Genomic DNA, 27,811 nt, shown 5'->3' with positions numbered 1-27,811 from the left:
TTCATTTCAAATGAAGCTTTACTAAACATCTCAACATCTCATTTCACTATGTACAATAGTGTTGTAAACTTCAGTATGGTTTAATAGAACATTTTTACAGAGTAATATGAATTGAAAGGAAATAAACTTTGACAAACATAATCTTTAAGCATGACATTTACAAATGACCTGGTAGAGTTAAGTGAACTGGTAACGTCAAGATAATGATACTCATTGTACATTGCGTTTCATCATTGAAGGGTAAACTATACATACAAATCTGTTTCGTTTGCCTGTACCCTAAGTGAGGTATCAATGTTGGATGCATCAAAGGTTTGCAAGTAAGAGCATCATTTTAAATGAGGCTTAAATAACTTTGCGTTAAAAGGTGAAATAAGTATCACATCATAATTAGCTCTTTACCCAAGGAGAAGAAAAAGGATTATGTGTACAAAGTCTTTATAATAGAGGTTCATCATCCAATGGAATACTGTCCCAATGTAATACTGTCCCAATGGAAATGCTGTCCCAATGTAATACTGTCCCAATGGAAATGCTGTAAACAGGGTCTGGTATTAGATTGACTTGACAGATAATGATAGATAGTTACACATTTGGTTTTTATATCTACAGTACCATTGAAAACACAAGTCAAAAGAAAAGGATTGTCAACCCTGATAAAGAAATGTTTTGTTGCTTAGTTGGGTGGTCACAAGAATAATTAAAGCTACGTACACTTATTGCAATAAATACACTTTTCTTACGGTATCTTAAACATGCACACACACACACACACACACACACACACACACACACACACACACACACACACACACACACACACACACACACACACACACACACACACACACGCACACACGCTGGTCAGAAACAGGTTGGTTATAATCCTTTGTATAATCCATTGTAACATGAGTCTCCTCACACAGAGGTATCAAGTCATCACTGTCCTTTGGTCTACTTACTGTGTGACATGTATCATGATCTCCTGGTTCATGTACTTTACACTGGCAAAACAATGAGTTCTTACATTATTCTTACATGTAGCAACATACACATACTGTAACTGAAACTATAAACGACAGCTTTATATCATTGTTCCATAAAATACCAAAAAATGCCAACATTTTGTATAATGCATACCATGTCACAAGTCAAAGTGGTAACCTAGAACCCCTGTTCCCTCATTGACAAATGTAATGTCAGTCTTGTGTTTCCTGTCTTGATGAAAGCAGTGTCCTCTCCACATGGTTTAAAGTAATATGTCAGTCTTGTGTTTCCTGTCTTGATGAAAGCAGTGTCCTCTCCACATGGTTTAAAGTAATATGTCAGTCTTGTGTTTCCTGTCTTGATGAAAGCAGTGTCCTCTCCACATGGTTTAAAGTAATATGTCAGTCTTGTGTTTCCTGTCTTGATGAAAGCAGTGTCCTCTCCACATGGTTTAAAGTAATCCTTTTCATCCTTTGGCTTGATTTCCATGTAACATTGGTGGACGGCTCAGTCCCATCCAAAGTCTTGTCCTGTCATCCGGGAGAACCTGAGGTTGAATGGCCTGTAGAAGTCCCTGAGCCTCTGCAGTACCTCTGGTGAGATCTGTGGATGAGGCCTTCCTTTGGACTTCCCCAGACACCGGGGCCTGCTGCTTCCCTCTGGCTTCTTCAGACAGGGGAATCCCTTCGTCTGGTTGAAGTAAAAGTGCTTGTCACTCACCACCCTCTTCAGACCCAGGAAGTCCTGTACCCGGCCCATCTCCCCCGCCGGGTCGGACACCAGCCGCTCGCCGCTGACGAACAGGAAGTGAGATAAGGGGAAGTGCTGGAGCCAGTTCTCCAGGTGCTTGGCGTACAGGCCGATGCGCACGGCGCTCCACGAGGTGTCGACCAATCCCGTAGAGGTATTCTTGAGGGCCAGGCTCTGGAAAGAGGGGAGGCCGGGTTGTTTGGACAGCGTCTGGGTATAGTCGGAGATTGCCCGGGTCACGGGGTCGCGGACGACTACAATGAGCTTAGTGTGGCAGTTCATGGTGCAGAGGCGACGAGGAGCCTCCTTGGTCACAAAGTAGCTGGGCGTCTTCTCCATGGTGATCTGACCTTCCAGGGTCCGAGGCATCAGGTTCCTGACAACAGACATGGAGAATAATCAGTTACTGTCCTTCACTCAACAACATGACAAACTTCACACTATGCAGTGTCATAAAGAGCTGGAACACTGATTCATAATATACTGTACATTGGATATGATTCTTACATCTGTGTGTTTTTACAGAAATAGAGAAGACATTACAGACCATTTCAGATACACATCTTTGTCTGAGCCAGATATACATCCTTCAAGTTCAAAACTTTGTCCATTTTGTTTTTAGTGGAACCATTTCATTTCCAAAAAATACTATTCCCTCTACAAGCTCAGGTATGAAAAATTGCATTCTTAACTGCCACAAATCCAGCACTGTATACCTAAATTAAACCTTCTCCAAAACAGTAATGATTAAAAGAGTACAGTCTATGTTTATGAACCAGTCCCCAGCCCATCCCAGTCCTGGTATAGGAGCCATGGGAAACTGGGAGGCCGCAGAGCCAATATGGATCTGATGAGCCAAAGCCACAAGAACCACTTAACAGCAATTTCCTTAAGACTTCCTTCTCCAGCCCCCTGTCCTCCCCCTTTCTTGCACCGCAGAGTGATGTGTTCCCCCCGCAGGCAGGCTCTGTGAAGAATCTAGCAATACCAGACGAAACAAATTCAGGACGACTATGAAACACAAGGCTAGCTAAGCTGCTTAGCTCAGTTACACCGCTTTTCTCACAGCTAATTTTAGTCTTAGATCATAGACAACCTCTGGTGAGAGATACTGAATACTGGAAAGAGATACAACACATAGAGTCCCAACTCTGTCCTGTAGGCAAAGATGTAACTGAGGTGTCATAAGAAACTGTTCCATAAGAAACAGTCTAGATTGAGTTCAGTCAGAAGAATAAGCCTCTGTCACCTCTCTCAGCATCTGTTCTCCTATCTGTTCTGTGAATGTTCTGACATGGCTGTTTGCCTCAACAACAACACCAAAATCAAGTTCAGTGAAGTTTACTATCAAGCTAAAGTATAAATCTGTCGATGTTCCCTTGAGCAAGGCACTTAACCCTAATTGCTCCAGGGTTGCCGTTGATAATGGCTGATCTCTGGCTCTGACTCCACTCTCCGAGGGTGTCTCAGGGGGGTGGGATATGCAAACAAACAAACTTGTATACTACAAATGTAAGCACCCACCTAATTATGAATTATCTTATCTACTGTACTGTACTGTACTGACCAGGGAAAACTCCTAGCTCTATTGTCTATAATTCTGCTTCATCTAAATTCAGATTAATAAATTCTGTTAAATGCCTTGTGTGTCTGGTCTCGGGGATTTGTGGGTAATGTATGGAGATGGTCCAATCCTCTACTGACGTCTGAGGCCGCTGTTTTGTGGTGAGAATGAATTCAGGGAACAAATTGTTTTACTTAACAAAGGATGAGAAGAAATGTTAGTTTATAGCAATAACTTTTCCATCCATCCATTCATTCATCCATCCACATCATAAGCCTACAGATGTAGGATCTTAATTTGAGTCAGTTTGCTACAGCAGGAAAATAATCCTGCAGCAACAGTATGTGAATTATTATGTGGAATATAACTAATGGACATTTTTGCTGGGGTTCATCCATTTTTCGTAAGGGAAAATCAAGTCTGAGTTTATCAGAAGCTTCAGAAGCCTTTTTAAACCTTAAATAAACTCTAAGTTTTACATTTCCTGCATTTTAGGAAAGTTATCCTGCAACAAGGTGACCAAATTAAGATCCTACATCTGAATCGTCTGTTATTCTTAAGGAGACCATATTGTGGCTTTACTGAAAATAAACAACTTCAACACATACTCTATGGACAGCCAGCACTTGAAAAAGTCTGTTTGTTTTTTATGAAAAGTCTTGAAGATTCGCCAAAACAATAATGCAGAATGACAGGAGTCCTTTCAATTGCTTCTATGATTGACAACAGATGAAGCACCCATCAAATGAAGTTCAAAGAGTTCGTCCAAACAATGTGGGATCCTAGTTTAATTTTGCCAGTTATTCACCAGCAGGACTCTGGCAGTGGTTGCTGACTGACTTTGACGATGGTTCAGAGACTTTGACGACAGTTCAGAGATGTTTCTGGGTAAATCAAACTGTTCATTAGGCCTTGTGTCTGCTGCCAGACATGACATGGCACTCAAACAGAATGGTTTAGCTGAACTATAGTTGGATTGAAAACCAAACCAAGAAAGGAGGGAAGTGAATCAAACTAATAAGTCATCTCAAACAGATTATAGTCATGATAAGCACAGCACCTCTGTACATTGAATATTTTATTTAAAAGACTTTTCAAAATGCTATTATATTTAAGTAATCGATAGCATGGGCATCATCTTGGTTGGTTTTTGAGGACTAACAGTGATTTAACTCCTCTCTATAATCTCTCTATAACATATTTTGACTTTAACGTAGTTGATTTACTAGGTGGATCAATACCTTCAACCCTGTTGACATTCTAGAGAGCTTCAACAATCTCTAAAGGCTCAAATCATACAGACAACAGAGTGGAGCAACAACATGACCCCCTATTAGCCCTGAGCTAAGCACTGGTTTACAATAGTTCAAAGAGTCATCTGAAGTCAAAGTACAGGGGTATTGTAGACTAGGTCTCCTGTAATTGCAGGTGGACAGACTAGAGCAGTGGTACTGTAACACCAGTGGAGGCTGCTGAGGGGAGGACGGCTCATAATAATGTCTGGAACGGAGCAAACACTGCAGCATTATACTCAGCTAATGTCTTTTCTGTTTACATGTAGCAAATAAACACGTCCCATTTATGATTAACATCCCAAAATGTTCATCACCTGTCCTGTCTGTCTGTCCCCAGTCCTGCTCTGCCAGATCGATGTGTCTGTCTCGGTATATCTGTGATGACAACAGATACGGCAGGACAGTGACAACAGATATGGAGGTGATGATGTTGGTTGGGTGGCTCTTCTGTCTGTCTCCTGTCTGGCTTTGGGTGTCTCTCCTCGTAAGTGATGTTTGTCATTGCTGTAATTGGCCATAAGGACGTCTCCTTCCATAGTTATAAATAGTTAATGTGATGCCCCTTCTCGCCACCTTCCCCAGGTCCCTATCTATCCCCCCTCACAATCTGCCTCATCATTACACAATCAATAAGAGCCACTCTCTCCCTATTACCAATGTCTTTGTGTGCCTTAAGTGTCAAGCACAATCAATATGAATCTGTAGAATATTGGGACATGTGCTTCAAAGGACATTCTTCTAAATTAAAAACAAGGAACAGCAATCGTCCAGCTAACTATAACAGAGTTTAGTTTAAGAGCTAGCTAAATCATAGCGTAGCCCGAGAGCTAGTTAAAAGTGTAGCCCAGGAGCTAACTAAAACTGTACCCCAAGAGCTAGCTAAAACATCTATGTCTGACTGTTACAGCACTTGGAAAGGGAGCAACAGGGCGAGGTAGAGTTCTCTATTTGGGGCTTTCTTGGAGAGCTTTGCTGAGCTAGCCACATTAGCTAGTGGGTCCCCGCTGTTGGAGGATGTGGGTATTTTACCCTGAAGTGATATGCTTCTGATTATACGACTGATATGTAGCAACCAATCCGGAGCGGAGCGTAAAACCCCCCGCGGCTAGGATGTGGCTGACACGTTTCCTGCCTTCACGATCATAACCCTGTAAAGTACTGGTACTACTACACAACATACTGTGCCTTCCTGTAATACAAACATGGGAAGTTTTCTGTCTATGGAAACGTGAATTGCTAAGACTTCACTGAATTAAGAATCATGACTGTACCAAAATGTTTATAATATCAAACAGTCAAGAAACACTATTTATTTGTATAAACCTCACACCATTCTGCTTTAGAAGTGTAAAGTAATCATAATGCCTCCACTTTACTCAGAGGCAGAAGAGAAGCTGATTGAAATGGACGTTGCAGGATCTGCTCACTAGGCATATAGAGCACAGAGCTTGTTGGAAGTAGTCTCTAAGTATTCAGGGCCCATATTCACAGAATCTCAGCGTAGGAGTGCTGATCTAGGATCAGATCCCCCCCCTGCCCATAAAATCTTATTCATTAAGATCTGAAAGCCAAAACTTATCCTCGATCAGCATTCCTTCTCTGAGACGCTTTTTGAATACGGACTCAGAACTCTGCCTGTGAGATCCAATTAGACTGAAAATCAGCCCCATAAAAGAGGCAGGAGAGCAAACGGCAAGCTGAAGAAAACAACAACTCCCAGCAGCCCTGCTGTGCACAGAGGGTGTCGGACAGAGACAGACGGCCTAGGGGACAGGCAGGGCAGGGCTGTCTGGCTGACTGTGGAAACCTTTCCCACTATGCAGTGCTTCCTGCCTCTCTGGATAGCTTGATAGCATGTTGTGTACTGTATTCTCATTGACATGGCACAATATCAGGCTAAAACCTGGAACATTTTAGGTTTAATGACTGTTATGTGATGTTATGTAAATGACATTGACATTCTAAATGCACAGTGGATGTTTTGACTCTAACATGTTTAATATTCACATGGAAAAGTCCACAGACCCACTCCAAAATGCTTTCGGAGCCATCATCGACTCAGTGGGTTTTGTCCAACATGTCTCTGGACCCACTCACTGTCACAGTCATACGCTGGACCTAGTTTTGTCCCATGGAATAAATGTTGTGGATCTTAATGTTTTTCCTCATAATCCTGGACTATCGGACCACCATTTTATTACGTTTGCAATTGCAACAAATAATCTGCTCAGACCCCAACCAAGGAACATCAAAAGTCGTGCTATAAATTCACAGACAACACAAAGATTCCTTGATGTCCTTCCAGATTCCCTCTGTCTACCCAAGGACGCCAGAGGACAAAAATCAGTTAACCACCTAACTGAGGAACTCAATTTAACCTTGCGCAATACCCTAGATGCAGTTGCACCCCTAAAAACTAAAAACATTTCTCATAAGAAACTAGCTCCCTGGTACACAGAAAATACCCGAGCTCTGAAGCAAGCTTCCAGAAAATTGGAACGGAAATGGCGCCACACCAAACTGGAAGTCTTCCGACTAGCTTGGAAAGACAGTACCGTGCAGTACCGTAGAGCCCTTACTGCTGCTCGATCATCCTATTTTTCTAACTTAATTGAGGAAAATAAGAACAATCCGAAATTCCTTTTTGATACTGTCGCAAAGCTAACTAAAAAGCAGCATTCCCCAAGAGAGGATGACTTTCACTTTAGCAGTGATAAATTCATGAACTTCTTTGAGGAAAAGATTATGATTATTAGAAAGCAAATTACGGACTCCTCTTTAAATCTGCGTATTCCTTCAAAGCTCAGTTGTCCTGAGTCTGCACAACTCTCCTAGGACCTAGGATCAAGAGAGACGCTCAAGTGTTTTAGTACTATATCTACTACACAATGATGAAAATAATCATGGCCTCTAAACCTTCAAGCTGCATACTGGACCCTATTCCAACTAAACTACTGAAAGAGCTGCTTCCTGTGCTTGGCCCTCCTATGTTGAACATAATAAACGGCTCTCTATCCACCGGATGTGTAACAAACTCACTAAAAGTGGCAGTAATAAAGCCTCTCTTGAAAAAGCCAAACCTTGACCCAGAAAATATAAAAAACTATCGGCCTATATCGAATCTTCCATTCCTCTCAATTTTTAGAAAAGGCTGTTGCGCAGCAACTTACTGCCTTCCTGAAGACAAACAATGTATATGAAATGCTTCAGTCTGGTTTTAGACCCCATCATAGCACTGAGACGGCACTTGTGAAGGTGGTAAATGACATTTTAATGGCATCGGACCGAGGCTCTGCATCTGTCCTCGTGCTCCTAGACCTTAGTGCTGCTTTTGATACCATCGATCACCACATTCTTTTGGAGAGATTGGAAACCCAAATTGGTCTACACGGACAAGTTCTGGCCTGGTTTAGATCTTATCTGTCGGAAAGATATCAGTTTGTCTCTGTGAATGGTTTGTCATCTGACAAATCAACTGTAAATTTCGGTGTTCCTCAAGGTTCCGTTTTCGGACCACTATTGTTTTCACTATATATTTTACCTCTTGGGGATGTTATTCGAAAACATAATGTACATTTCAATGAAATATGGTGAAGCCCCAAAATTGCCCTTGCTAGAAGCATGTGTTTCAGACATAAGGAAGTGGATGGCTGCAAACATTCTACTTTCAAACTCAGACAAAACAGAGATGCTTGTTCTAGGTCCCAAGAAACAAAGAGATCTTCTGTTGAATCTGACAATTAATCTTAATGGTTGTACAGTCGTCTCAAATAAAACTGTAAAGGACCTTGGCGTTACTCTGGACCCTGATCTCTCTTTTGAAGAACATATCAAGACCATTTCAAGGACAGCTTTTTTCCATCTACGTAACATTGCAAAAATCAGAAACTTTCTGTCCAAAAATGATGCAGAAAAATTAATCCATGCTTTTGTCACTTCTAGGTTAGACTACTGCAATGCTCTACTTTCCGGCTACCCGGATAAAGCACTAAATAAACTTCAGTTGGTGCTAAATACGGCTGCTAGAATCCTGACTAGAACCAAAAAATGTTATCATATTACTCCAGTGCTAGCCTCTCTACACTGGCTTCCTGTCAAAGCAAGGTGTTACGATCGACTAGGAGTGGTGGGTGGAATCAGGCGCAGAGAGCAGGGTTCAGTCTTTCCTTTCCTTTCTCCTATAGAGCTCCATTTTTATGGAACGGTCTGCCTACCCATGTCAGAGACGCAAACTCAGTCTCAACCTTTAAGTCTTTACTGAAGACTCATCTCTTCAGTGGGTCATATGATTGAGTGTAGTCTGGCCCAGGAGTGGGAAGGTGAACGGAAAGGCTCTGGAGCAACGAACCGCCCTTGCTGTCTCTGCCTGGCCGGTTCCCCTCTTTCCACTGGGATTCTCTGCCTCTAACCCTATTACAGGGGCTGAGTCACTGGCTTACTAGGGCTCTCTCGTGCCGTCCCTGGAAGGGGTGCCTCATCTGAGTGGGTTGATTCACTGATGTGGTCATCCTGTCTGGGTTAGCGCCCCCCCTTGGGTTGTGCCATGGCAGAGATCTTTGTGGGCTATACTCAGCCTTGTCTCAGGATGGTAAGTTGGTGGTTGAAGATATCCCTCTAGTGGTGTGGGGGCTGTGCTTTGGCAAAGTGGGTGGGGTTATATCCTTCCTGTTTGGCCCTGTCCGGGGGTGTCCTCGGATGGGGCCACAGTGTCTCCTGACCCCTCCTGTCTCAGCCTCCAGTATTTATGCCGCAGTAGTTTATGTGTCGGGGGTTAGGGTCAGTTTGTTATATCTGGAGTACTTCTCCTGTCCTATTCGGTGTCCTGTGTGAATCTAAGTGTGCGTTCTCTAATTCTCTCCTTCTCTCTTTCTTTCTCTCTCTCTCGGAGGACCTGAGCCCTAGGACCATGCCCCAGGACTACCTGACATGATGACTCCTTGCTGTCCCCAGTCCACCTGGCCGTGCTGCTGCTCCAGTTTCAACTGACCTGAGCCCTAGGACCATGCCCCAGGACTACCTGACATGATGACTCCTTGCTGTCCCCAGTCCATCTGACCGTGCTGCTGCTCCAGTTTCAACTGTTCTGCCTTATTATTATACGACCATGCTGGTCATTTATGAACATTTGAACATCTTGGCCATGATCTGTTATAATCTCCACCCGGCACAGCCAGAAGATAACTGGCCACCCCACATAGCCTGGTTCCTCTCTAGGTTTCTTCCTAGGTTTTGGCCTTTCTAGGGAGTTTTTCCTAGCCACCGTGCTTCTACACCTGCATTGCTTGCTGTTTGGGGTTTTAGGCTGGGTTTCTGTACAGCACTTTGAGATATCAGCTGATGTACGAAGGGCTATATAAATACATTTGATTTGATTTGAACTCTGTATAGATACTATCCAAACATTCTTCCAGTTTAACTGCATTTCACCTACAGAATGTAAACATGTCAAAGGAGCATTTGTAGGCTTCCATTTCCCCGAAGAGAAAACACTAACTGGTCTCTGATGATGTGATTGGATGTACAGATGAAACACTACAACAGGAAACGGGACACACTGTACAAGAAGAGAGCCACCGAGCCTTTGACGTGTGTACGTGTGACAATGAATAAAGAAAATCTCTATATATATTTAACCTTTATTTAACTAGGCCTAGGCATGACACCCTACTGAAGCCAGGGCCGGGCAAACACTATGACACTATCAAGGATCATGGCAGGCTGACATGCTGGCAAACTGTCTCTGATGTCAGGTCTTTGTGACAGCTTCTTAAGGGACAGCTGAGCTGACCAGTCATAGTGTTGGCCTGGCTGTGGTGCCAGTAGGGTGTCATACCTCGGGCTGTGGCGGTCATAACATTTTGTCAGACGGTGATTGTCATACAAATGACTGTTGGTCTCACGGTAAATGACCATTAATTAACATAAACACTTTTAGCATTTTCTGGCTTCCACACATAGCCTGATGCAGACCTTTAGAAGATCTACATTTTAAAAAGTCTAATAAATGCATGTAATATAGCCTACACCATCACAATAAATCCATTAAATATTTTAGACAGGTCTAAAGAAACATGATGTGAAGAAAATGTAGTCTAGTTCAGAAGAACAGAAGGGCATACTCTAAGTCTTTATGTTAGGCCCTGATCTAGTTATGCCATATGGCTCTGGGCTACACTAGTTCATTTAGCAGACAAGACTCTAATGTTGCATGAAAGGCATGAGCTCTGCTGTACACACTTCTTCAAGGCTGTAAACACTTCATCAGTCTCTCATTCAAAATTTGACAAGCACTTGATAATGCCTCGAATTTCCCGGCTGCATCCCCTTTGTGTGGCTGTAATGCCCCCTAAAAAATACATGCCTTTTGTGGCCAGTGGCCGCTGTGCTGAATATAATCATTATAATTCCCTTCTCCCTGCTGCGTGCAGAAGCACCTCTCACAGTAAGTAAGGTGGTCGGGTCTTTCTCACAGGCTACAAGTCAAGACCGACACATCGGGGACGGAACTGCATGGATCCTTATTCAATTCTGAGGCGCATATTGATGATATCTGAAGAACTGTCCACATTTACCTTTCGTCAGCCAACAAGATGAGTAGGCCTAACGAACAGAAAAAGCACTAGCTTATGTCAATCTACTATCCCCCATAGTACAAAAGTTGACCTATTCTATTCTGTGCGACAAAATAAATATTCCAAACATAGTCTGGGACAGTTGTCAGATGCGATTGATAACAAATTAATAGAACCACTACCATAAAAAAACGTTTAGCTTAAAATGTTGATCAACTATTAGGCTATTTCTTCACATTATAAGCAGGGCTGCTGAGGTTGAACACCAACACTAGCCAAGCAATAAACAACACTCTGGACCAGTCTCAGTAAAGACCAGAACCCACAGAGCTGTAGCGATGGAGCCAGAGTTGGGGGTGCCCCCATGATTGCACGACTGAGAATTAACCATGAACCCACCCACACATCCGTACCATATCACTCTACCCTCTCTGTCCCTCTCCCTCCAACCACTCTATCAAATGACTCTATCAAATGCTATGGAGCCAGAGACCAGGGGTGCCAATGTTTGATATCCCCATACCACACACACATCCACATCACTGCACCCCCCCCCTTCCCCCTCCCCCATTACATTCTATGATGCTGGGGGTGCAATGTCTGAGTAATCTGAATCACAGCAACATCACCCCCTCCACATGCATCCACACCACTGGTGCCTTGACTCCCCCTGCCCCCTCACCCCCATGACACTCTATTAAACACTATGGGGTCAGAGACAGTCTCAGAGATACAGTAACACTACCCACACACCCCAGACACAGCCTCACAACCACACCACTTCTCCACCCTTCCCTCCCTCCCTCCCTCCCAGCCTCCCTCCCTCCCTCCCTCGACACACACACACACACACACACACACACACACACACACACACACACACACACACACACACACACACACACACACACACACACACACACACACACACACACACACACACACACACACACACACTATGAAGCACCAGAAAGGCCAGGACAACAGGATCTGGTGTGTCTCAGAGACGTAGTTAGTGTCACACGAGAGGTGGATGCCTGTGGATTCACAGTGTGCCTCCCATCAGGCTCCACTGCCCACATCCACCCATTCATACTCAGACAGGAAGAGGAAAATAATGGTTGTACATAATATATAGTAGAGTAGGGGGAAGTATCTACACCAGAGCTTGGGACTAAAAGGTTATATTTTCAAAAATATGATTCTGAGGTAATTCCAACATGAATTGGGGGTATTTAGAGCATTATATAGGAAGAGAACATTGAACAGAACAAGGCTATGTCAATAACTCAATTTTGACAAAAATGCATATTGAACCGTATAGTCCCAAACTCTTGTAACAGGCTCCTTAAACAAGAGTAGGATACCATTATCATTGGTGTGATAGAGAGGAGATGGACTTGCCGAATCTGTAAAAAAATAAATAAATGTGTGCGTGTGTGTCGTGCACATGCGTAGGCTTCTCTTTTAGAGATGAAGTGCAGTGGAGCCCATTACTAATTAGTGACTAGAATAGAAGAGCCCGATCATAATGAAGTATCATCACAGGGTCGGAGGTCAATGATGCGTCGCCGGTGAGTTTTCTGGGGAACGGCTAATGGCTTCAACATTTACACATATTAAAGTACATAGGCCAAGCAGTCAAAAACCATGTAGCCGCTGTCAGACCTGGGCTCAAATACTATTTGAAATCTTTCAAAAACTTTAAGCGTTTGTTTTAGACTGCCCATGATTGCCAGACGGGCGGGGCTTGGACTTTTGGTTCAATTGCAACAGGCAAGGTTAATGAGGCACAAATAAAGTATTTCAAATGATTTTGAATAGCATTTGCACCCAGGTTTGGCCTCTGTTTTTGTAGGACGCCAACGGTCAAGTCCATGACATGCTGCTGCCATTCTATATTCAACTGTACATACATATGAAAGTTATCTTTACAAACATATATTTACAAGATTTATACGTTACTGCATTCAGCTCTCATATGATTGAGAACTTGAAACAGTTTGATTACGTGTGACAAAGCCATTGGCCCGTGAGCCATCAGGGTAATTTCAGCTTATTTCCATGAAACGTTTTTCATCCTTTTTAACCTAACATTATTCTTTGTGGGGATGGCAGAGAAACCATGCATGACAACCCAAGGCATCTGAAATATTTTATTTTGGCCTGTCGAAGCGAGCTATTATTTCTCCTCACAAACACGCTTCTCCTTCCTACTCCTGATTGACTGACTGACTTCTTTTTACTTCTTTCTACTGTCTCCTCAGTACTTTCTGGGATCGCTTAAAATGGACCACAATGCATCTCAAATTATTATAATTCCCACCATATGGGGTGTGAGTATAGGGCCTAGTAGCCTACCGTATCCCAATGGCGCCACCCCTCCCCCACCTCCACCTTACCTCCAACCCACCCAGGCCCAACACTATTAAAACACTATGCAACTGAACGCTACAGCCACTTCCTGTTCTGTTTGCAACTGAACGCCACAGCCACTCCTGGTCTGTTAGACAACTCAACACGGCATTCAGCCTCTACTTATCATTAATGGCCCAAGGGCAGGACAGTGAGGGAATGAGGTGTGGGGAAAATCCCCTTTACTCTAATGGAAAATCAGGCTTGAGTACTGTACTGTAATAATGGGTTACTTTTATAGTCCGTTTTATACATTGTCTGGACTGAGAGTGATGCTGTGAGATTTTGTGTTCTACCTTAAAATACAGTAATAGTATGTTTTTATAAGTTTAGCAGAGTTAAATCATTGTTGTGTAAGATTTAAAGAAGAAAAAACCCTTAATTGATTTGGAATTTGTATTTAATTAAAATGTTTTCATATTTTATAAACAATACAAAACATACACATACAATCGACAACATAATACAAACATCAACTACATCACATCTGCCCAGACCCACTAGCACACATCCCCAACTCCAGCACCCGCATCACTTTCCGTCACATGGCCTCAAACTGCACCATTTTGTTTCTCTCCGTAGCCCACGCACTTTCAATATTTAAATAATAAATCATTACATTTTTACATTGTGTTAATGATGGCGAATTGATTGATTCCCAAGTTTTTAGCCCATATGCCATATGTCTTGAGATATGCAGACAGACCGGTTAAAAGTAAGTTTACATTGTAATACTTTTGACAGACAACTTTTTACCTCTGCTCCCAACTTCCGGATTTTATAGTATTCCCAGAAAACATGGATTACTGAGTCATTATTAGTTTTACACACAGAGTTTCTTATTCGGTACTAATGCTATGATCAAGCCTCATGGATTGATGCAGTGAGTGGCCTACAGTACCTTTTTCATGTGTAGAGAGAGAGTATGGTGTAGCTGTGTGTTAAACAGCCCATTTAAACTGTGTTCGGCTTCCATAATGGTCACTGCAATAGATATTTTAACATGTGGTTGATAACACCAATGAGCATATCACTGATAACAACAATGACGAACAAGGACAGTGAAAATCCACCTGTTGTAATCATCACGTCCATATTGTTGTGAATTGTTAGATACTACTTCACTGTTGGAGCTAGGAACACAAGCATTTTTCTACATCCGCAATAACATCTGCAAAATATGTGTATGTGACCAATACAATTTGATTTGATTTGATTACTACATGACTTAATTGATGGCACTTTGTGAGCCTATGGGATTTCCAGTGGTATTGACGTTTCCCCGTGCCCATATGCCATTGCCCTGAAAGGATTTATACTATCATTTAATTGCAATCCGATGGGCTGAGGCCTTCGGTGTCAGGGTAAAGGTCAGCCAATTGACAAGCTGTCAAAATATTGATGACATCACTTGCGTATTGGAGTTTTCCTGAAATTGAAATGCAGTAATGATCTTTTCATGAATCACGCAGTATCATCATTGCGCACATTCACTGACTGGCTGAGTACTGTATGCTTGTTTGTATTCATACACAGTACAAATCATGATAAGAGGACATGCACATTCAACAACTTGCCTACTGTATGTTTTTAGAATATCTTTCTGTATGAAAGTGAGGAGTGGAACAAGAGAACAGCATCTTATTCATAATTCTTTCATCTTTATGAAAGCAATATGAAAAATAAGTGGAGATCCATTTTGTCTAGTTAAAACCTCTTTGGGCTGAGATCCCACTAACGGGTTCGATATGACAACAGCCAGTGAAAGTGAAGGACGCCAAATTCAAAACAACAGAAATCCCATAATTAAAATTCCTCAAACATACAAGTATTGTACACCATTTTAAAGATACACTTCTTGTTAATCTCATCACAGTGTTCAATTTCAAAAAGGCTTTACAGCGAAAGCAAACCAAACGATTGTGTTAGGTCAGAGCCAAGTCACAGAAAAACACAGCCATTTTTCCAGCCAAAGACAGGAGTCACAAAAAGCAGAAATAGAAATTAATTAATCACTAACCTTTGAGGATCTTCATCAGATGACACTCATATGACTTCATGTTACACAATACATGTATGTTTTGCTCGATAAAGTTCATATTTATATAAAAAAATCTCAGTAGTTCCAAAACATCCGGTGATATTGCAGAGAGCCACATCAATTTACAGAAATACTCATAATACTCATAATAAACATTGATAAAAGATACAACTATTATGCACGGAATTATAGATACACTTCTCCTTAATACAAACGCTGTGTCAGATTTCCCAAAAACTTTACGGAAAAAGAACACCATGCTATAATCTGAGTACGAGACCAAAACAACCCAAACAGATATCCGCCATGTTGGAGTCAACAGAAATCAGAAATAGCATTATAAATATTCACTTACCTTTGATGATCTTCATCAGAATGCACTCCCAGGAATCCCAGTTCCACAATAAATCTTTGTTTTGTTCGATAATGTCCATCATTTATGTCCAAATACCTCCTTTTGTTAGCACGTTCAGTTCACAAATCCAAATTCATGACGTGCACCTGGCAACCTTGGTTAGTGTGCACTGGCCCGGCCCACCACAGGCGTCGCTGGTGCGCGATGATACAAGGACATCCCTACCGGCCAAACCCTCCCTAACCCGGATGACGCTGGGCCAATTGTGCGTCGCCCCACGGACCTCCCGGTCGCAGACGGTTACGATAGAGCCTGGGAGCGAACCCAGAGTCTCTGGTGGCACAGCTGGCGCTACAGTACAGCGCCCTTAACCACTGCACCACCCAGGAGGCCTCACAGAGCTCACTCTCACGTGAACGAGCGTGGCTAGCTCTTGGCTCTCTGGCAGACCTCTGACTCATTCCCCTCTCATTCGCCCCCACTTCACAGTAGAAGCATCAAACAAGGTTCTAAAGACTGTTGACATCTAGTGGAAGCCTTAGGAAGTGCAATTTGACCAATACCCCACTGTATCATAGGCAATGAGTTGAAAACCTACAAACCTCAGATTTGGGGAGGGGAGGGGAGGGGAGGTTAGCAGGAGAAAGCACAAATGTAGAAAAGCATGTTTCATACAATTTGGTTTATTTATACAGTATAACTCAATAGGACTGGATAGAATTCCATGATGTCTCTTGATCCATCTGTCTTAAATCAAGTCTTTAAGGCGGTGTCACACTGGTATACACAATGATTTAGTGGTTTGTAATATTTGTAATATTTGTTAGTCATCAATCCATTAATCAAATTGAAAAGTGAATAGGAGTATTTTCTACCATCAGCCTTTCCAAGAAGTCTGTTTTCTCCCAGTCCCTCCCTGCTTTTCCTGTAGAGGTGTTTACATGCCATCTAAATGACAAATGTTTTCCCCCAGAATGAGCCAACGTGGCATTTTGTCATTTCCATACAATAAAGATCCAAAACGTTCATAAGAAAGCAGAAAAACAAATGAGTTCATTATAAAGTCTTCAACAACAGGAGGCCGATCTAGAAAAACAGTGACAACTCATGTACTTCATTGTGCCCATGTCGCGGTGACATATGCATAACAATCCATGCCATTGTGCCACGGAAAGTTGAGGTTTGCCGGTTTTCCTGTTTCAACTGTGTCTGGTGTGGCTCTCACAGGGCCCATATGAAAAACATTGGCCCTAAGTCTATTTAAACCCATGAAACAACACAGAAAGTCATTAAATCCCCCTTTTGATTCTGATGGGACCATTCTGTGGCTTTTTCTAGTTTAGTAATGTCCGTAGGCACACATGCAAACTACACAGACAAACACACGCAAGCAATCACACACTCACAAGCATAGAAGCACGCATGGATGTACCGTTCACACACACGCCCACCCACTCTCTCTCTCTCTCTCTCTCGCACGCACGCACGCACACACACACACACACACACACACACACACACACACACACACACACACACACGCCCACCCACTCTCTCTCTCTCTCTCACGCACGCACACACGCATGCACGCACACACGCACACACACACACACACACACACACACACACACACACACACCCCACCCACTCTCTCTCTCTCTCTCTCACACACACATGCACGCACACGCACACACGCATGCACGCACACACACACACACACACACACACACACACACACACACACACACACACACACACACACACACACACACACACACACACACACACACACACTAAAGCTCCGGAAAGCTGAGGAAAAGAGCTGGCAAGAATCACAGAGAGAAGTCAGTGGAAACTTAACACTTAAAAGAGGTCTGAGCAGTTTTGTCTCATAGCAGACAATGATTTTTGGAAGACAATGCGTGGGATGGGATTGTGTGTGTGTATTAAGTCTCTCCAGTATGCATATTGCCCCTGTATGTCCCTGTGGTTGACAGTCATAAATGATAAGGTTTTTTATGACAGTGCACGAGCAGTCCCTCTCCCACTCTATTAGAATCAGATGCAGTCATCATATTTCACTGTCCAGGACACATGGCTCCAGACATATTATCACACTGCACTGTTGTCAGCTCCCCCAACTGTCTTTCTCTGTCCATAATCATGTGTCTCTCTGTCAATGACAACGCACTTGGACCCAAATCTGCATGAGGCAAATGGTCACACAATGTAGATAAGTTACAGTTGTAGATAAATCATTTATACAGTCTTTTACACTCCCTTTGGCACTAATTTCAGAACCTTGTGGTCATTTTTCAAAACTCCAGACACAAAACTCAGAATGGTCATCACTTGTAACACAGGCTGTCCAATGTTCAAAACATTGCATTGTGCATTCATATCTTTAAAGAAACCTTGCACTTGCAGAATCATTGGTTCAAATAACTAATTTATCATGAAATACCATAGGAACATTCATTTAGATCATCCTCACACAAGATACCGATAGTTTCACTGTGTAGTTGTTCGTACAATCATTAAATATTGTAGTACAAAAAATGTGATACATGTTTCATTATGGTACTACACGTAAGTACATCACTGTAAAAGGACTGATAAAGAGAATAGTACAGACACAGTGGAATCATTGAACAAAATCTGACATTTATTGATGAAATACAATAAAATCACTCAGGTTTCTTTGAATCAAAGCAAAAATAATTAGCAACAAAAAAGAAAAAACTACAGTAAAACATCACCTGCAGTGTTCCTCACCTGGCTTACTGTAAAACATCACTGCAGTGTTCCTCACCTGGCTTACTGTAAAACATCACTGCAGTGTTCCTCACCTGGCTTACTGTAAAAAGCAAAACAAAGGATTGATTACTGTACTTCTATATTTCCCTCAACCCTGTCTTGTGGATTTGGCCATAGGTTCTCATCCACATCACAATGAATGTTTTCATGAGCCAAATATCTTGGGAAGAATCTTCAGGCATGGCGAATCCAGGCCTGACACTGGTCTGCCGTGATGTCATTGCATGCGTCATCCATGGCCTGGAGAAGGGTGGCTTGTTCGTGAGGGCGCCTATCATATACCTTCCACCTCCATGTGGAGAAAAATTCCTCAATCGGGTTTTAGGAAAGGAGAGTATAGGGTGGTAACTACTCCTTTCCCTGTACTTACAGGGTGATACATTGTGGATGGGCCTGAAACCATGCTTGCACCATTTGAGCATGGTGGAACCTGACATTATCCCACACAATGACATAGGCCATGCCATCAGCTCTACAATATATAGAGTAGAGAGCTTAAGTTGTTGTTCGACCTAACATTAGAATGGGCCAGATGCGTAATCTAAGCAACTTTGGCCATGGTATGATTGTTGATACCACACATGATGATTCCAGCATCTCAGAAACAGCTGCCTTCCTGGGACTTTTATGCACTACAGTCTCTAGAGTTTACAGAGAATGGTGAGATAAACAAAACACATTCAGTGAGGGGCATTTCTGTGGGCAAAAACACCTTGTTAATGAGAGAGGTGGTCCTACCCACTACTAGATAGGTGTACCTAATAAAGTGATGTCAAATCTGAAAACATGGTCTGGAAAAGTGGTACATGGGACCATAGAAACAGTGTCTAATAAAGAATGATGATGAAATATTACATCCATAGATAATGTAGTCCAATTGGTTCATGTTCCACGGTAATTGGTGTCAATGGATCTCGTTATCCTGAAACATTCATGATCTAAACATGGAATATTGTTCGCCAGTTTCCATACAACTATGAATTTAGAGTAATGCAACAGTTACTTATCATTTTGAGCAGTTGCAATAATTGATAGTTAGATCATTGTAATGAAATGAATAGACAGTCATTTCAGATGTGTGAATTGCATGAATTGCATTTGAAATGGTAATACTTTGATGCTAAGCTGTGTCATTTTAAACAGGCAGGTGATTTTAGTTCAATGATCAAATGATCTTAGCTTTATGTGTATTGTATCCAAGCAATTGGAAAAAGTGTGAGAGCTTTGAAAAATTTGCATTTTGATCATTGGTTGTGAGTTTTGTGTCTAGAGTTTTGAAAAATGACATCAAGGTTCCGAAATTAGTGCCAAAGTGTTTGTAAAAAACTAATATTGTTCTAGTTTTAAAGCATTTCAAAGCTATATTTTTAGTTTATTATATTCCAATACAATAAGCGAGATTCACAGGCCATTTGGCGGGTAGCTAAAGCTCTGTTGACGGTATGCAGCTCTCATGTATTCTGAGAGGAAGACAGAGGTTCACACACACACAGACATGGCAAAGCAAAGGGCTCAAGAGGAGGCTGTCACAGTGTGTGTGTGTGTGTGTGTGTGTGTGTGTGTGTGTGTGTGTGTGTGTGTGTGTGTGTGTGTGTGTGTGTGTGTGTGACGTGACAGTGTGTTGAGTTTCTGCTAACTGAGCATGGCGGGCACAGAGGGGTCAGGTGTGTTACTCTCATGGGGACCCCCAGTCAGTGACACCCAGGTGAGAGGGTTACAATTGTTCCAAATGGATGGGTTCCCACCACCAAACTGTCACTGTCCTCTCTCTGTGATCTAATGTGAATGCAAACAGATTCACTGTCTTTCACACTCTTCAAGATTCAGTGACAATAATTTCATAGCCTGGTCGCAGATCTGTTTGTACTGTCTTGCCAACTCCTATGGTCGCTGGGAGTTGGCAGGACAGCACAGACAGATCTGGGTACAGGCTTTTTGTTTCTCTATATCTGCCATTGTACTGTATATGATAACAATAACTGTTCTGCGATAGGAAAACAATGCACCGTGAAGAAGAAAGGAATAACTCTTGTTTAATCCATTCTTATGTTCCTTCCCTGTTTGTCCTATCACCTTGTTTTCACCTTCCATCTTACTTTCACTGGCCCCAAAGTGTTGACCCATTAGTCTATTCAGCAGCATCTTCTGACAAAACACTGAATAGCAAGCAATGATTATGATCTTATTACATCCCACATAACTGATGTAGCTGAGCATTACAGAATGGTTCTGGTAACATACGTACTGTAGCTGAGCACTACAGAATGGTTCTGGTAACATACGTACTGTAGCTGAGCACTACAGAATGGTTCTGGTAACATACGTACTGTAGCTGAGCACTACAGAATGGTTCTGGTAACATACGTACTGTAGCTGAGCACTACAGAATGGTTCTGGTAACAAACGTACCGTAGCTGAGCACTACGGAATGGTAACATACGTACTGTAGTGTTTGTATAATTTCATCAACGGTCTGTTCAAACAATGTGTTGCTCATGACATCACTTATGTGACTGAACACTGTTTCTAGTTGCCGTGGCCACATCTGCATGTGATTGTGATGGTGTTGTGCCTGCTACAGCCCCGGCAATTAAAACACACATAGTACCACACTACCCTGCCCTGCCTCCTGGAAACCACTGCTGTCGCAGATATTATACATAAACACTTCATCTCCTTCATCTGCCACTCTTAATGAACAGAGAGAGAGAGAGAGAGGGATGGAGGGAGGAATGCAGGGAGGGAGGGAGAGAGAGTGTGTGTGCCTGCTGAGCACTGAGAGAGAGAGCAGAGAGAGAGAGAGAGAGAGAGAGAGAATGGTAACATACGGGGGGTTCTAGTACCAGCAGCATGCTAAAATGATCAGTGGCAGAAGTGTTTCCATGTGTTCGTATGTTTTAAGTTTAAATGCTGCTAAAAAGATTAAGAAAAAATAATTAAAATATTAAATTACAGATGAGAATTTCACTTTATTTTTCAAACTCAAACTATCTGTCAAATTCTCTCCCACTTCATCTTCCTCCATGTTGTTTCTATATGAGAGAAAGGCTTATCTACAATAGCCTGATCCTAGATCAGTATGTTCTGTAGCTACAATAGCCTGATCCTATATCAGTATGTTCTGTAGCTACAATAGCCTGATCCTAGATCAGTATGTTCTGTAGCTACAATAGCCTGATGCACCGTGCTGAGCACTGAATGGTTCTGGTAAGCACTGGTGGTTCTGTGCCTATATAATTTCATCAACGGTCTGTTCAAACAATGTGTTGCTCATGACATCAGTATGTGTTGTAGTTACAAAACACTATCCTGATCCTAGATCAGTATGTTCTGTAGCAGCATGCTAAAATGATCAATGTTTCCAGCCTGATCCTAGATCAGTATGTTCTGTAGCTACAATAGCCTGATCCTATATCAGTATGTGTTGTAGTTACAATAGCCTGATCCTAGATCAGTATGTTCTGTAGCTACAATAGCCTGATCCTAGATCAGTATGTTCTGTAGCTACAATAGCCTGATCCTATATCAGTATGTGCTGTAGTTACAAAATCCTGATCCTATATCAGTATGTGTTGTAGTTACAATAGCCTGATCCTAGATCAGTATGTTCTGTAGCTACAATAGCCTGATCCTATATCAGTATGTGCTGTAGTTACAAAATCCTGATCCTATATCAGTATGTGCTGTAGTTACAAAATCCTGATCCTAGATCAGTATGTGCTGTATGTAGCCCACTCCTCTGACTATCATTGTCATCCTAAACATGTCAAACACAGTCAGAGGAATCGGCCAAACTAAAGAACGTGGAGCCTTTTCACACTTACTACACTTTTCATCAAAATACCGTCAGCTACAGTACATGTATTACTCAAATATAAACTGACATACTTGCAGTGGTGGGAAAAGTACCAAATTGTCATACTTGATTAAAAGAAAGATACCTTAATAGAAAATGACCTAAATAAAAGTGAAATTCACTCAGTAAAATACTACTTGTGTCACGCCCTGACCTTAGAGAGCCTTTTTATTCTCTATTTGGTTAGGTCAGGGTGTGACTTGGGTGGGCAAATCTATGTTTCTATTTCTTTGTTGGCCTAGTATGGTTCCCAATCAGAGGCAGCTGTTTATCATTGTCTCTGATTTGGGATCATACTTAGGAAGCCATTTTTCCCACCTTATATTGTGGGATCTTGGTTTTTGTATAGTTACTTTGTAGCCTGCAGAACATTACAGTTGTTTATATATATATATAAATAAATAAATATATATATTTTGGTGTTCATCAAATAAAGAAAGATGGGCGCTTACCACGGTGCACCTTGGTCTACTCATTTCGACGAGTATGACAACTTGAGTATAAGTCCAAAAGTATTTGGTTTTAAATATACTTAAGTATCAAAATTACATGTAATTGCTAAAATATACTTAGGCATCAAAAGTAAAAGTATACAATTCCTTACATAAAGCAAACCAGATGGCACAATTTTCTTGTTTTTTAGTCAGGGGCAAACTCCAACACTCAGACATCCTTTACAAATGAAGCATGTGTATTTAGTGAATCTGCCAGATAAGAGGCAGTAGGGATGACCAGTGATGTTCTCTTGATAAGTGTGTGAATTTAACCATTTTTCTGTCCTGCAAAGCATTCAAAATGTAATGAGTATTTTTGGATGTCAGGGGAAATATGAAATATTTTCTTTAGGAATGTAGTGAAGTAAAAGTAAAAGTTGTCAAAAATATAAATAGTAAAGTAAAGTACAGATACATTTAAAGCACATGACACGCTCCCAACAGTTGTCCCCCTTGAAGCAGGGCAGTGTGAACAGAATTGTCTTGTTGAGCCAACACTCCTACAGTATAATTCTTACAGTAAGCATTTCACTGTTGGATTCCACGCATGTGACAGATAAAAATGTATTCGATTTAAATGGTAATAGCAGAGCAATGTTTTTGAAACAGCTGAAATGTGTAGACATTTTCCTAATATTTGAAAATTGTTTCATTGAGTTTTTACCTGAAATTGCCGTAACAGCCTGAAATAGTTTTCCTGGGGCCCAGAGTTTTTCCTGAGCAAACTTCAGGCCCTAGTTGTAGTAATAAATCAGCTGTAAAAAAATATATTTATATGGGTTATGATGGGACCAGATCATTTTTCTAATCAGGTCATATGGTTTTTAAAAGAAAACTTCTGGACAAACTCCTGACACTGGGGAGGATGAAAACATCAAAACCCTATTCATAAAATGTCTCAGAGTAGAAGTGCTGATCTACGATCAGTTTAGCTTTTTAGATCATAATGAATAACATTACATGGACAGAGGGAACATGGTCCTAGATCAGCGCTTCTAGGCGCTGTCAAACAGTCTCTCTCCTCAGCTATGACATTCTCCAGCAGGATCCTCCAGTCCAGACATCTGAAGGTAATCAGAACCTCCAGCCTTCTCTAGCTTCATAGGCCTACAGTAAGGCAGGTAAAGGGCCATCAACATCCATATCCCTGCAATAGGGTTGCTAGGGCCATAATTACACCCCAATTACAGCTATGGTCAGCTGCGTCATCTATTACCAGCAGATCCTATCACCTCCAAAGTAGCTACAGTGCCTGGGTGGAGATTTTTCCTGTATATGCCAAGACATTATATGTTTCAGCCTGTATCACACTGTGGCTGTATTCACTCTTGGCCAAATACAAAATCAAACTACTGCAAAGAAATGTATATATTCTATTGAGACCAATTCCTGCTGTATATGAAGTATAGACAATGAGTTAGGCCTGCTTATTGATTCCACCCTCCTTACCTACAAAGACGAGACTGTAACATTTAAGTTAACATTTAACATTTGAGTCATTTAGCAGATGCTCTTATCCATAACGACTTACAGTTAAACTTACAATACCATAGCTAGGTGGGACAACCACATATCTCAGTCATAGTAAGTACATTATTCCTCAATAAATCAGCAAGGTCAGAGCTAGTAAGGAGGAAAAAGTCAGGTTAAAGCCTATGATCATTCAAGAGGACATGGGCTTTTAATGGGAGTGCACCATTCCATTCCAATAGAATAGACATGGATTGTATGTTAATATGGGAAGTCATGTTGAACTGAAGAAATGGTGTTTAAAACACTGTCATGAGGATTAACAACACCCCAGGGATTTATAACCTCTTCATCTACATCAAGTCAGGCAGGGTTGTATTGACACATACACACGCTCACACACAGACACACACACACACACACAGTACTTGATATCTGACTGTCAATGTGCAAATATCTATGTATGTTAATGACAAGACCTTCAGCAGAGTTCTTCACAGGTGAATAGCTTCCCCAGGGGAGAACACTGCTCCTCATCTACCTGTCATCCTATCTCCATTCATCATCCTACAGTGGCTGAGGTGTCATCTTTCTCCAAGGCTCAACATGCAGCTTCAACTGAAACTGTTGTGAACAGTACAAATACTGTTCAAGTACTACTAAATGATATGTTAGATGTTTGTATTGCAACAGATTTGATATATATCAAAAGCAGCCCCGGGCCCCAATTCACAGATTCGATTCAAGACATCGCAATATCAGAGCTGGCTAGAATGGTTTTTACTGGCGCTGATAAACACTCCATGGACATTGTAAAGTAGCAGAATATGTACCTTACCTGTACCACTCAAGGCCTTTCTCGTAGAACCTGTCGAAAAAGTGAGGTTCTGCCCCGACAGCTCTCACGTCCGGATGAATCCGTAGGAACTCCAGCAGAGCGCGCGTTCCGCCTTTCTTCACACCGATTATGATGGCTTGTGGGAACTTCTTACTCTCAAATGTGTTGGACACCGGGATGCCGTTAGCAGCTAGATTTTCCTTGGTGCTCTCCGGTATCTCTTGTGGGAGCAGTCCGCCTTCAACCCACTGTAGCTTGGCGACCTGTTCGTCTGCAAGGTGGAGCGCGGCGCCCGTTGAAGTGTCTGTCCTGTTCCAGGGAGTCGGTGCGCCCGGCTGGTGAGGATAGAGTCGAGCTGACGGTCGCAGGTTGTCGTACGTACGGTCCGATATATCATAGTCTCTGTTTACAGTGTGATGGTCGAACATCTGTCTCGGCGCGGAGTCACATAATCCGGTAAGACAGTAGAAGAAATAGGTGAAAATCACGACCATGGTAAAACACACGGATACTTTGGACAGCGCCTTTCCAAAGTTGAGCCTTGTTCTACAGCCCACACTACATCCCATGAGTCGCTGTCCTGTTCGGTGAGCAAGGAGCAAAATGTTGTCAGCATACTGCTTTTCCTTACGTTGAGTAGCCTAACTGTTCTCTATAAGCCTATTTCCTGAATGCTGAAAAGTGTAGCAGTTTCATAATCATAACACCCCAAAATTGGAGCATTGTCGTTGAACTTATCAAGGTTATCCTCATACCGTTGTCACGCATCATTACACAAGACAGAAAACGGGTCTTTAACCTTTTTAAACAAGCATTTGTCATTCTGCATGGCTCAATACTTCAATTTTCATTGAGTAATGATTCCACTGCCTTGCTGTGCGCTCAAGTCAGCTCTGGTGATCTCCCATGCACGGTTTCCCCTCTCCTTCAAAGATTGCTGACACACCCAACAATCTCTACCCTTCCCTTCTCCAGCAATGGACAACATGACGTTTAGCAGCATTCAATGGTGTAAGCTATTGTCAACTACTGGTTCTTTATTCTACTGTACTTGTTATACACCTTACTTCATCCTTCCAGACCTGGGTGTGTAACAAGCATACATTTGAATCAATCTACAGCCCACATAAAATAATACCATCACAATTTAACACGGTGTATCAACTTTTAAAATCAAAAGGGCAATGTATTTTTATGGTGCATGCTGACTCAGGAAAAGGACCAAAAACGAATAACAACCTTTCCGCCTTTGAACCTCATGATAGATGAAACGTTCCTCTTATGAATGAGAAAGGCCCTCAGGACATCCATCCAAACCCTTGTACTTTATCTGCACCTTGAGACTCCTTGTCATAAGAACAAGTGGTGCGGCAGTCCTTTCATATCTACTGACACAAGTCTCACAACAAAGACTTGAAAAGCAGGGCCCTGCCCCAAACTCCTTCCCAAGCATACCTGTTGTATATACAGTGTTATGGTTTGATGTAACCTAGTAGGACACAAGTGTAAAGGGATAAGAATATGTACATAAAGATATATGAATGAGTGATGGTACAGAACGGCATAGGCAAGATGCAGTAGATGGTATCAAGTACAGTATATACATATGAGATGAGTAATGTAGGGTATGTAAACATATAAAAGTGGCATTGTTTAAAGTGGCTAGTGATACATGTATTGCATAAAGATGGCAAGATGCAGTAGATGGTATAGAGTACAGTGTGAGATGAGTAATGTAGGGTATGTAAACATTATATTAAGAGGCATTGTTTAAAGTGGCTAGTGATATATTTTTTAAATTAATTTTTCCATTATTAAAGTGGCTAGAGTTGAGTCAGTATGTTGGCAGCAGCCACTCAATGTTAGTGGTGGCTGTTTAACAGTCTGATGGCCTTGAAATATAAGCTATTTTTCAGTCTCTCGGTCCCTGCTTTGATGCACCTGTACTGAGGTATATGTGTGTGTGTGTGCACATGCATTTGTGTGTGTGTGTCAGGTTCTTTGAACCTGACCAATATCAGCATCTCCAGTTTGAAGGGAGTAGAGAGGGAGAGATGCCAAGATAATGAAGGGCGAGAGGGTAGCAAGAGAGGATGGAGATAAGAGAGAGAGAGGGAGAGGTGGCAAGGTAATAAAGGGAGAGGGAGGATAGCAATAGAGAGGAGGAGAAAAGGTGTGAGGTGTATAAAGGCATCAGCATGCTTCAGTTCAGCTTCAGCTAGGTGAAGTCAGCTAGCCCAAGTCAGCTAGGTGAAGTCAGCTAGCCCAAGTCAGCCAGGTGAAGTCAGCTAGCCCAAGTCAGCTAGCCCAAGTCAGCTAGGTGAAGTCAGCTAGCCCAAGTCATCTAGGTGAAGTCA

At 42.0% G+C, this 27,811-nt stretch overlaps 1 protein-coding gene across 1 annotated transcript; it reads right to left on the bottom strand.

Moving 5' to 3' along the window:
• LOC112239615 (heparan sulfate glucosamine 3-O-sulfotransferase 6-like) lies at positions 1-26,385 on the bottom strand. Its single transcript, XM_042319216.1, has 2 exons — positions 25,455-26,385; positions 1-2,113 (listed from the first exon to the last, which is right to left on the bottom strand). Exons 1-2 carry the CDS (start codon positions 26,021-26,023, stop codon positions 1,495-1,497), a joined length of 1,188 nt encoding a protein of 395 aa, XP_042175150.1. The 5' UTR covers positions 26,024-26,385; the 3' UTR covers positions 1-1,494.
• Positions 26,386-27,811: the final 1,426 nt, after the last annotated feature.

The sequence above is a fragment of the Oncorhynchus tshawytscha genome, unplaced genomic scaffold (assembly GCF_018296145.1).
Source record: "Oncorhynchus tshawytscha isolate Ot180627B unplaced genomic scaffold, Otsh_v2.0 Un_scaffold_1341_pilon_pilon, whole genome shotgun sequence".
Taxonomy (NCBI): Eukaryota; Metazoa; Chordata; class Actinopteri; order Salmoniformes; family Salmonidae; genus Oncorhynchus; species Oncorhynchus tshawytscha.
Note: the sequence above shows the minus strand (reverse complement) of the source record. Positions and strands in the feature narration are given on the sequence as shown.